The 12,029-nt window shown below is 39.3% G+C and overlaps 2 protein-coding genes across 4 annotated transcripts in view; one reads left to right on the forward strand and one right to left on the reverse strand.

Annotated features, from left to right (window-relative positions):
- The window catches only part of LOC119019929 (protein unc-13 homolog B-like), a 159,322-nt gene extending 151,895 nt beyond the window's left edge, over nt 1–7,427 (forward strand). For all 3 annotated transcript variants that reach the window (XM_037098921.1, XM_037098922.1, XM_037098919.1), the window contains 8 exons: nt 317–440; nt 1,368–1,412; nt 2,009–2,080; nt 2,473–2,620; nt 2,743–2,799; nt 3,115–3,198; nt 4,533–4,692; nt 4,792–7,427. In XM_037098921.1, the coding sequence (XP_036954816.1) occupies nt 317–440; nt 1,368–1,412; nt 2,009–2,080; nt 2,473–2,620; nt 2,743–2,799; nt 3,115–3,198; nt 4,533–4,692; nt 4,792–5,074 (973 nt within the window). In that variant the 3' untranslated portion in view covers nt 5,075–7,427. The remainder of the gene's footprint in view (nt 1–316; nt 441–1,367; nt 1,413–2,008; nt 2,081–2,472; nt 2,621–2,742; nt 2,800–3,114; nt 3,199–4,532; nt 4,693–4,791) is intronic.
- A 1,691-nt stretch (nt 7,428–9,118) lies between these two features.
- On the reverse strand, nt 9,119–11,750 carry LOC119020321 (nuclear factor 7, brain-like). Its single transcript, XM_037099591.1, has one exon. The coding sequence runs from the start codon at nt 11,596–11,598 to the stop codon at nt 10,159–10,161; it is 1,440 nt and encodes a 479-aa protein (XP_036955486.1). The 5' UTR covers nt 11,599–11,750; the 3' UTR covers nt 9,119–10,158.
- Nucleotides 11,751–12,029: the final 279 nt, after the last annotated feature.

Raw genomic sequence — 12,029 nt, forward strand, 5'->3', positions numbered from 1 at the left:
GGACACACACTGAGGGTTCTCCTCTGAGCACACACACATATTTTATTTATATTGTATTCATCTAACTGGTATTAACAACTGGCTTTGAAAGAGCCATAATTACTGTTCTGTTTTGTTTTGTATGTATTAATTTTCTGTATTATGTTTATGATGTCATCGTCAATTCACAAATCACTCTTTGTACAGTACATGTTTAAAAATAAAAAGAAGAAAAGAAAGCATCTAATGGAAGAGCTGGTGAACACTAAATGCTTAAAAAACGACCTCTACAGAGACAAGCTTGAGCTCACAGTTTTGGTGTTTGTGTGTGATCCAGCCTGAGCATCTTTGCCGACGTCTGTGAGAAGACAGTGCTGAAGAGAATCCTGAAGGATCTGTGGAAGATCGTCCTGAGCAGCCTGGAGAAGACCATCGTCCTGCCTCAGAGCAACGACAGCCTAGTGAGTACAGCTCCGACTCTTGCTCCAACATAAACCTCCACTACAGGATGTTGCACTCCTAAAACACATCTGGACTCATTCTGGACAATGAGAATCAATGCAGCTATACTAGATAATGTCTTTTTGTTGCACATAGTCTTCCTTGTCAAAACCTTAGTGCTTATATTAAACCACAATGCAACAGTTCAGTCAGAGATTTAGGTGTTTTATGCCAGAGGCGGCTAATGTAGCCTGGAGCCGCTGGCCACTAGAGAGGAGGAGTGTGCTGGTATGCTCATTTCTTTCTAATTCCAAACCCCGTCCAGCTGTTGGTTGGCTCCAAAGACTACACGTTTTACTCAAGTGACATCACTTGAGTCAATTTATCATCACATACAAATCACAAACCACAATATACCATACTAAATCTTGTCTTTTATCATACTCATACATGTTTTTGTGTTGATTATCTGTCTTACGATAGCAGATCTAATAAACTGAGTTTAATTTATGTGCAACAAATGTTCCTTAATGCGCTAAAATAGCCTGAAACTGCACTTGCGCATGACAAAAAAACGAATTGTGATAAAGTGAAGGCCATGTTTACTCTCTTGATATATCTCCAAAGTCTCTACTTGTTGATTACAATAGCACAATGGAATGGATGAAAGATACTGTAGAACATCTGCAACTACAGTAAGTGTAAATGTTATGTAGTCCTGGATAATTGTAGCAACCCAGCTGAGATCAGTATCTTTGCTCTGCTGCCACCTAGTGGTGGATACCAGCAGTTTCTATAATTCAAAATGTTTGGAATAATCTTTACATGAGTCTGTTCAAGTTAGATTTTCTTCTGTGAATAATGTTGAATTACTTCATTTTGTCTTCATTTTGTGTACTGAGAATTATGACAATACCACATGAAGTCTCCTTCTCGTCTCTCTGCAGGGTGCCCAGCTCCTCACAGCCGCGAAAGGACTGTCTAATCTCAAGGTAACACACAGGCGTTGTTTGTGAAGGAACATTTGAAACCCTGAATGTTGACTTATTAGTCTTCACCATGTTGTTAGTTATTGAAGTCAGATTATTTAAGATCGGTCATTTAAAACATTCATAAGAAGCCACAGCTAAAGTCGTAGGTGTTTATGGTATTGCAACTAAAAGCATTTGTACATGGAAATCCAAAAGTCACCGGTGGCTGCTTGCATAAAGGTTGCATAAAGCTGGCAGTTTAAGGACTAAGCAGGTGTATCAAAAAAAAAATTCCTCCACCTCAGCGGTTACTGCTGAGCACTCAACTACTTCTCACGCAGCAGAAGTCTCTGAAATTTGTTTCCCACTTAACTGTTTAATCAATTAAAGAAAGAGGCTCATGATGTTCACAGTCAGTGTAGATGTACTAATGAGGGTTCATTGGTCTGTTAAAATGATTGATATTAACATGGAATTAACTTCCAATATCCAGATTTATTCATGACACTTTAGTGAAACAAAATATCAACACTTAGTAACAGAGGCCTGGGTATTCTGTGGTGTTTTTTATTCACTTTTTAAAATGTGTCTAAATCTGGGATCTCTGGTTGTTGCAGGGAGGCGGTGAAGCCAAAACCTTGACGCCCAAACAGTGTGTGATTATCGATGCAGGGCTGGAGTCCATCAAGGTAGGTGAAGAAGAACATTCACATGTCTGAGAGACACTTGTCAAGCAAAAACTGATCAATTTCACACTCATAAGAAACAACGCAACATAAAAAAAAAAAATACTATCAATAAAACATTAAAGGCCTTCCCACAATCACAAAATACACTAAAACATCTACACAAAGTTATAAGAAGGAATAAAAGATTTCAAAGTCATGCAAGAAACTCCATCTGATTGTCTTCCTTTCACTTTTTAATTATTCATTTCTTATGTATTTATGTGGATGTCCTCATCTTAAGTGTGATTTGGCTGCTGAAACAGTGCAACTTCTTTAATGTTATAATGAATAAAGCTCTCTTATGTAACATTAGCTATTTCCCTCCTTAACCACGCCGCTCTCTCCTCCGTCAGCAATACTTCCATGCAGGAGGAAACGGGCTGAAGAAGGCTTTTGTCGAGAAAAGCCCTGAACTGGCCTCACTGCGTTACGCCCTCTCCCTCTACTCCCAGAGCACCGATGCTCTCATCAAGACCTTTGTCACCACACAACACTCTCAAGGTGATCACACGCACACACATGTACTGTATACATATTTACAGTATGGGCTCTTGGGTGTTGGATGTCATGCATGTGGTTCAAATTAACTAAAAAGTTCTCTCTGCTCACCTCTGTCTTCTCAGTGCATGATGGGATGGGCATCAGGATCACTGGCAATGAGAAGATTCGACCTGACAGGGGTAAGTTCACCACTCTCTGAAATAAGGGGATTTTCACAGGGAGCTGTTGAGCTTCTTTAGAGACATTCACACTTCAGTGGAACAATAGAGGTCAAAGAAGTTAAACTGACGTGCTTATTGGCTCACCTGTCACCAAAAAGTTGCTTTACTCAATTAACTGATGAGTCACCATGTTGCATAATATTTCACGTCTCCTTGTTAATGAAAACATGTGTCAAACTGTGATGTGATGCTATTTTAAGCACTGCCTGCTGCAGTGCTTCAGAGATGTTGCTATTCATGTTAATGTGCTGTGTGGTCGCTGTGTCCTGCAAGGTGCCGGGATAGAGAAGCCCATCGGAGAGGCCATTCTTCAGATCGACATGATGCTCGGGAAGGAACGCAAAATCAATGTCAGAGGTGAGACCTCCTCAATTCAGAATACACAAACTTTTAGAATTACAACCTGATGATGTTTAAATCTGTCAACTGCATAGCCTACTATACCAAACCTGACCTCTTCCTCATTCAAATCTTAACTCTAATCCATCTTTTACAGTTTCTCATTATCACACTGAAAGGCAGAACCTACTTTTAAAATGACTCTTAATTTTGGTGTGTACAAGCTCTTTTCAGTAAATAACATCAAAGTCTGAGATGTAAACCTTACAGCAGAGCTTCCCCAAAGTTGGGCCAGATGTTTTTTTTTTAATTTAACTGATAAAAAATAAAACTATAAAATGGATTCATTTATTTTTAACATTTATCTCGAGTCATGAACCGGGGAAAGAAAACAGTTTATTCAAGCGATCATCAGAGTATTGTTTTCCTCCCTGTAGCACCACGTTGGGAAACACATCACACTGAAGGTCTTCAAATTATTGTGTTCATTTTGGGGTAATTTGAAAGAAATTTAAATATGTTAGTTGGTTATTTCCAACCGCCTACCAAGAAGTTTGTGGACTTGTAATATGAAGTGTGACCCCATTTCAAATCTTAACACAATAGGTGTTTGCTGTTGGTCCGTGGGCTTCCATTAATTCTCACTTCTGGCCCTCCAAAGGAAAAAGTTTGGGCAGCCCTGCCCTACAGAAACTTAATGAGGGAAAACAAAAGCATGAGATTCAAAAGACAGTCTCACCTCAAGTTACATTTTCCAGGACCTGAGATGCACTTTGGAATTCACTGAACATTTAAACACACAAGATCCACGTTATCTTTAGTCTTTACCCAATTCGTCCTCCATCTCTGAATCTCTCTTGGAAGTTTAAGCGCAGGCGACCATATGAAACACACTGTTACCTTGAATATAATTATGGATTTCTCTGGGTTTTAACATTGTTGGAAACATTTTGGATAATGTAAGTACACAACAACTTTTACAAAGCCTTGTTTTTGGTAGGGCATTTTAAAGCAGAAATGTTACTTCTTTTTTTTTTTAGACTCAAAGTTTAAAATGAGTGTGAGTGTTTAAATATAGTGTGCCTGAAATATCTTAAGTTAGTCTCAGGCCCTGCAAGTTAACTTCCTCGCCTTGATGACACAAACTGACACAGACAAAAAAGAATTAAAAATGGTAAACAGTAATGCAGAATAATCCATACTTACTATAGTTTCACACATTAAAAACCTGTAAAAACAAAGATATGGTCCTTTAATGTTATAAAACAAATAGTTACATGAGTGTATCATCAGCGCTGAATCTCAGTCCGTTTCATGTGCTCTCCTTTTGTTTCCCACATCTCTCCATCCAGTCATCGCAGTGAATGATATGAAGTGGCAGACGTCCGGGATGTTCCGGCCTTTCGTCGAAGTCTCCATGGTCGGTCCCTTCCTGGCCGACAAGAAGCGCAAGTTCACCACAAAGTCCAAGAACAACAGCTGGTCGGCAAAGTTCAACGAAGCTTTCCAGTTGTGAGTCTGAAATCTGAACTCCTACACCTACAAATGAAGTAAACAAGCAGTACAACAGAGGCTGATGTTTTTATTAATTTCCTGTTCTCTGCCATGTAGTGTCCTGGGTAAGGAGTCCCCAGACTGCTATGAGCTCCAGCTGACGGTGAAGGACTACTGCTTCGGCCGGGCGGACCGGGTGGTCGGCATGGCCATTGTTCAGCTGCGGGACGTCGCCGACCGCAAGAGCTGCGTGTGCTGGTGTCCGCTGGGGCCGCGCATTCAAACTGACGAGACGGGCATGACGGTGATGCGTATCCTGTCCCAGCGGCCTGCTGACGAGGTGGCCAAGGAGTTTGTCAAGCTGAAATCTGAAACTCGTCCTGTGGAGGAGGGCAGATGAGCAGCAGAAACACTGACTGACTCGAGATGGGAGATAGGTGGAAAAGGTGAAAATAAGACATGGATAATGGTCAGAGATTATAGAGTCAGGGCTACGCATTGATCCCAACTTTGTCTGATGTTTATGAGCACTGTCATCTTCATCCTGAGTGAACACAGACTTTGAGATTCTGACTGACAGTATTCAACACCGATGAGATCCTTCAAAAGAAACCGTACGAAGAAGCAAGCTGTCGTAGTTTGCTGAGAACTAGAAGTACGTTTTGGAAGGACGTGGTCTCTCCGAATGTTGAAAAAGAAGAACACATAGCATTACAATCAAGCAACATGTGTTTAAATCACCAACTCTGTGGTCAAACATAGTTTTAGTTCACCTCCTGATCTTCTAAGGGAATGACTATGACTATTTTGGCTATCTGTAGCAAAATCAAACATATGTGTCACACGTTGGCCTTCAGAGCTGACCTCACAACGCTAATCCATAGCTTCTTACCAAACATCCATTCACTGGAGAGAGCGGATTTGTGTCTTTGTCTAATTCACAGTGTGGGAAGAAATTGAGGTTAGAAAGGTGTTAGTTGTTAAACTGAATGGACCTTCTGATTGCTTTTAAATGACTGTTTACCAAACTAAAGTAACTATGACATGACATGAGTTAAATTGGAGGAGGTCACCAACCAGTTAATGTCACAAAAAAACACATTAAAATGAGAAAATGTCATACTCGCAAATTGTAAATTTGGAGATTTAGCTGATAATGACAATGATTCCCAAAAAGGAGGGGAAAAAAAAGAAAAAGCTTTTGGTTTATTTTTCATGTAGCCGCAAAGTGTTTTATTCCTGCCACTAGAGGGCTCTAAACCAAAACAAACTAACAGACATAGGTAGCATGGGATTGTGGGAGTTGCAAAAAAAATGAAATACCATCGCAGATGAAAATCTTTTTAAGTCTCATTCACAGGCTTCTTTCCTCACACTCTGACTTTCTCCCACGCATTCATTGACAGGCAACTGAACGAAACTCAATCAAATGCTTTAACTTTACTTAAATGCAGCCTTTAAAAACAGGAAAAGATAAAACCTATGCCATGTCATGATGAATGATATCCAAATCTACGATGATACCAAGTCTAATGTCATGGTACCGATTGAATATATGTTGTAAAACCTTGAAAAGACAGAAAATGATGAAATACATCGCCTTAAAAAAAAAATGCTGGCTAGCTAACGTAGCTAGCTCACACACTCAGTGGGATTCAGGGAGACTTGTGTAGTAAAAAGGTATTGATTTTTTTTCAGAGGCAAAGAATTATGGGAATAGTAGTTTAAAGTGTGCGACTGACTGACCTCTGGACTGTGGCCTGTTGAACAAAGCGCAGCTTCTCTGCACTGAGAAGAAACACAGTGTCAGAAGTTTTTAATTTAGCGCCTCTGTTTTTTCCAAGTGTCAAACTGTGACTGTGAACACTGTTTACCCGTCCACCTGCTCTGAATGGAAATGACCAAAAGCTGACAACCTGTTTTGGTTAACACCTTTTAATGCAGGACCAGAAATGGACCTGTATTTTTTTCCATCTACTTTTACAGTTTTAAATTGGATGAGAACAAAGTTTTTTTTTTTAAATGCCACAGCCTTGCCACGCATGCATAGTCACTGGACCAATCTTATGTTTCTGGATACCAGATTAGGCACACTACAATCCTGGACTGTGATGGAAATAATATCATGCAGACAGGTTGTTCATTTGAATGAAGTGAGACCGGGTTTTGATCCACACTCTTGTCTGTTTACTACGTGCCAAGGAACGCAACTGTTCAGCCAGCCATGTTGAACTAGCTCCCTCCATGTATTTTGGGTTGCTCGCTAACAGATGTGGCCACTGTGGATGTCCCCCTTTTTTGCTTCTGGTTCACCAAAACTAGCTGCACTTAGGCTCTAAACTGAACAGGATCTATTTTGTAGAACTTAGATGAGATAGTCCCGCATTGTGTTGTTGGTTCTGCTGTTGGAAAATGAGCAAATATTGGTCTGCAGGAGGGAATATAACTGCATAAAAGGGGATTTTTTTTACAATGGCCACAACTGTAGTGACGACTGAACTCTTGCACTCTGTTTAAAATAACTGTAAGTTTGTAAAAAAAATAGATAAATAATAAATACAAATAAAAGCCTACGACCAGAGCATGTATTTATTGTATACAAAGTCAGCTAGAATTGTGATCTTTTTCATGTATGTAGTGTGAAATATGAAGACTGATCAAATGTATGTAAAGTAGTTATCATTATTCTAATGTGACATATGTTGAATATACTTGTAACAATATTTTGTACATAAAATATTTATGAATCAAGACAGTGGCTCCTGTTCTTCGTGTGTGTGTGTGGGGGGGGGGGGGGGGGTAGCCTGTCGTCTTCAGTGTCCTTGAATAAGGAGCTAAAGCCTGTTCACTCAGTGTAATCTACATTAAGTTTTACAGTATAAACAACAACAGTGGATATATTGTAGGCCCCCCTCCGATTCTCATGCAAACTGTAAAGTGTTTTGTATGCAAAGAAAAATGCAGAATGTGACAAATACCAATTCTTCCCAGCATGTTTTTCTGACTAGTCTCTGACCCACAATCCTTTGCGCTGCAGAAAACGTGTCACGTCAGTTCAGCCACAGACAGATGAAAGCTCATTCATCTGTGCTCCAAATCTCATATTTTTTACTTTTTAATACAATTTCGTGCTACAGACAGCAGCACGTGTGTGAGCTAGAGGGTAAAAATGTTATGGCGCAATGTTATGACAAAGTAGTATGTCTCAATTATATGCATACTCCATGTAAAGAAAAAAATACGTTTCCATCAGAAACTGTTGATACATAGATTTTTCTGTTCTTTAATGTAAAGTCATTTATGACTTTGACAGAAAACTATCCATTTCAACATCTGACACTGTCTCAGCCTTTTTTTGCGCTCTCCCACATCCTGACCTTGAAATAATTCTTAACCATCCATCCTCCATGAAAAAGAGCACAAGTCTTGCTCTATAAGACCGGTTGTCTTCACTTTATGTGTAAACAGTTCAGAGGAGCGAATAACTTTTGGGGGGCATTAGAACTAATTATGCATCTGGACCTGAAATTAGACCTGCAGGCAAGTACCTTATAAATGTGGCATGTGGACATAACATCATTAGATTCTGCTCTTTAATAGTGGTGTCATTAGTCCATGTTTTGTCATTTGCTCAATTCTCGTTTACTACACTTCATCCTCACAGAATAATTTAGGCTCTTCTGGATGTTTACTACACACCACCTCCACCTTCTTCACTTCTTTTTCTGCCTCAGATGATCCAGATTTCTGTCTCTCAGCAAAGGAGTCAGCCAGTTCCTTCAGAGCAAAGTTCACCTGTGGATCATCCTTTGGGGGTTTTCTTTTACAAATGGGACAATTTTTGTCTTCAGCTTGTTCACATAATTTTTGCAGGCAGCTTGAACAGAATCTATGGTTGCAGCTCAGAGACACAGGATCTCTGAAAGTCTCTGAACACACATGGCAGCTCAGGAAACTTTCAACGAGAGCTATTTTTTTAGCCATTTGGCGTTTTAAGTTATTTTTCACTGCACCAAGTGTCTGTCTCTTCTCTTGATTGCTTCAAATACTCCAAATGTTTGTTTTCCAGCAGTGTCAAGACAACAAAACAACCTCATGACACAATTTGGTATCAGAGCTGTGATTTAAAGATGCATCATCTGATTTACATTTTATAAACATGTATAACTCAATTGTATGTTGGTATTTCCTTTATGTTAATCAAAATGAACACTTTCTATTTCCACTCATGTTACTGATCATGTTTACACTACAACAGATGTCACAAACAGCATGAAGAAGCACTGTGAGAGTTAGAGACTGAATTAGAACTAAATTACTTTAAGACATGTTCCCTCAATAACAATAAAGACCTGAATCAATAAAAATAAAAAAATAAAAACAACTGATGACATGATGCAGTTTGACTCAAAACAAGATAATAATGACAAGGAGAGTTAATGGCTTTGAGTTGTAAAGTTTGTCTCCAGATGATGTCACACAGTTTCCACATTTTGCAGTCACATTTTTTTTCTGGTTTAAACTTTATTATAAGAGCTGGTTTAATTTACGCATTAACCCTTATTTTACCACCAAGATAACAGCATCGGGGCAGTCAGAGTATTTACAAAACAACATAAACAAATATTTTGTTGACACCCATGAAAAGTAAACAGTTTATCAGCAGCAGGAGTTACCACCTTTATACATGGAGGCTGAATAAAATATAATTAAACTCTTAACAAATCAGCATCTTTTAAATTATGATTTTCAGCTGAAACTAATTAATCAAGTGTGAATATTATCACAGTGAGTTTCAAAGAAAATGTTAAAAGAAGATTAAAACCACTTTTCATAATTCATTGCAGACAGTAGAGACACTTTAGATAAACGTCATGTGACTCGACAACAGATGATAAAGATTTAAAATCAGTCAGAATCAGAATGTGTGTTGATCCTCTGAACCACTGAGTGTAAAGAGTAAAAACTGAAATTAAAACAAAAAACTAAAAGAATCATCATAAGATCCAGAAATCTGACAAACAAAAACTGATGTCTGATGATGATAAAAGTTAAAGAATCAAACAACATATCTGGTTCAGTGGATACAGTTTATGTTATACTGTGATCTAATTAAAGACAAGATGCTTCTAATCTAAAACAATTGATTTATATAATAAGAATGAATAATGTTAATATTAATCTAATTCAAACTTTATTTACTCTGATTTTTTTGTGACCTAAGTCAGCGTAAAATCTTAATTGTCTTTCAAAAGTGATCAACGTTTAACTGAAAGCAGTGAGGTTTAAATGTTTTCAGTTTTGTGCATAAAAACCACTTTGGATCATTTATGTCAGATGACAGAAAAACTGAGAAAAAACATTTCTGTGACATCAACTCAGACCTGTTTCAGACATAATGAGTGTGATTAAGATTTTAGAGTCTAATTAACCTCTAACAATCATGATACAGTGACATTAAAGATAAAAGTTGTCAAGTTCAATTCACATTCCTGAACATGACAGAGAAATATCAGTCTGACAGATTTTGATATCAGCAGTTTTAGCATCACCAGCATTTCCAATACCGAAATATGGGAAGAGTTTCTCAGTGAAAGTGTCTCTGAGAGTGTAGATGTGAGTCATGTCTTCAGGGTTGTAGAAGGACACCTCCCCCCTGTCATAGTCCAGCTGGACTCTGATCCTCTGGAGACTCTTCTTCACTCTGACAGTCTCACCATCACCATTAGTGTATTTTCCACCGCGTTGCAATAAACACCAGATTCCATATTTTGGCGAAGCAGGTACATCTCCCTTCCTGTCAACTGACTCTTTAACCAAACCTACAAGCCAGCAAGGATGATCTCCCACCTCCACCTCCCAGCTGTGTTTCCCTGAGCTGAAGCCCTCAGAGCCAAAAACATGGGTATAGATGGTGTGTCTCTCTGGATTGTCAGGAAGCTGCTGGTCTGTGTCTTCCTGTCTCACACTGATCAGATCATCAGACAGATAGAGACAGCGGTTTGCAGTGTTTGGGTCCAGAATGACAGGACTGAAGTGGACCTGGTCCTTCATCTTCTCCCAGACTCTGAAGGACAGGTTGCCCAGGTGTTTGGCCACATCTATCAGCGCTCCTGAGACCAGCTGTGGATCTGACAGTGAGCACTGGACTCTGGCTCTGGTCTGAGTGGCTTTATAACTGCTGAGGAATGGCACGTTGTGTTTCTGCAGCTCTTGTTCAACAGCACAGATACTGTCTGACAGAGAGGAGAGCTGCTCCTCAATCATCTTCATCTCTCTGCTGACAGTCTTCCCCTTCTGCTCCTCTTCCTCCCTCAGAGCTGCCAGTCTGGACTCCTCTTCCTCTTTCAGGAACTGGTGGAGCTTGTTGAACTCTGCTCTGATCTGCCTCTCTGTGGACATCAGCTGCTTCTTGGAGTGTTCAATCACTTCATTGTATGTTTTCTCCACTTGTTTGTATTTGTTCCTCTTGTCCTGTAGAGACTTTAAGTCAGATTTCAGCTGCTCCTTCAGCTCACTGACTGCTTGTTCTACAGGAACCACCTTGTGACTCTGGTGGAGAGAAAACTCACAGACAGGACACACAGCTCTCTGCTCGTCCTCACAATATAATTTAGTCTCTTCTGGATGTTTACTACACACCACCTCCACCTTCTTCTCTCCTTTTTCTGCCTCAGATGATCCAGATTTCTGTCTGCCAGCAAAAGAATCAGCCAGTTCCTTCAGAGCAAAGTCCACTGGTGGAGAATCCTTTGAGGATTTTCTTTTACAAATGGGACAATTTTTGTTTTTAGCTTGTTCCCAGAATTTTTTCAGGCAGCTTGAACAGAATCTGTGGTTGCAGCTCAGAGACACAGGATCTCTGAAAGTCTCTGAACACACATGGCAGCTCAGGAAACTTTCAAGAAGAGCTCTCTCAGCCATTTGTTATTGAAGTAATTTTTCACAGCAGGACTCACCAAGTTTATGTCTTTTCTCTTGATTTCTTCAAATACTCCAAACGTTTATTTTTCTGCAGAGATGCGACACCCTGTAATGGCGGCTCAGCTCTGTTCAACAATGTCAAATCTAATTTCACTTTCTTTTACATGACGCACAACTTAAGTTATTAACAGCAGGAAATGCTGTCATGTCATGTTGTCACCAGCAGATGGAGCTGTCAGGATGTAATTCCTTTTCATTCAGAACAAAATTTCACTGTTCAGCATTTGCTTATCAGACAAAAACAAAAATGAAAGACATGTATGAAAAATGTTACAATGTTGTTTTTAACTATATAAAGAATAGAAATGATCAGAAACATGGAGAGGATTGAACATTTCAACATGCTGGCTGACACTAAATCAGTTTGACAT

Source organism: Acanthopagrus latus, chromosome 5 (genome assembly GCF_904848185.1).
Source record: "Acanthopagrus latus isolate v.2019 chromosome 5, fAcaLat1.1, whole genome shotgun sequence".
NCBI lineage: Eukaryota > Metazoa > Chordata > Actinopteri > Spariformes > Sparidae > Acanthopagrus > Acanthopagrus latus.

Coding starts and splice junctions, on each gene's coding strand:
- LOC119020321 (XM_037099591.1), bottom strand. CDS start 11,598: ATGGCTGAGAGAGCTCTTCTTGAAAGTTTCCTGAGCTGCCATGTGTGT.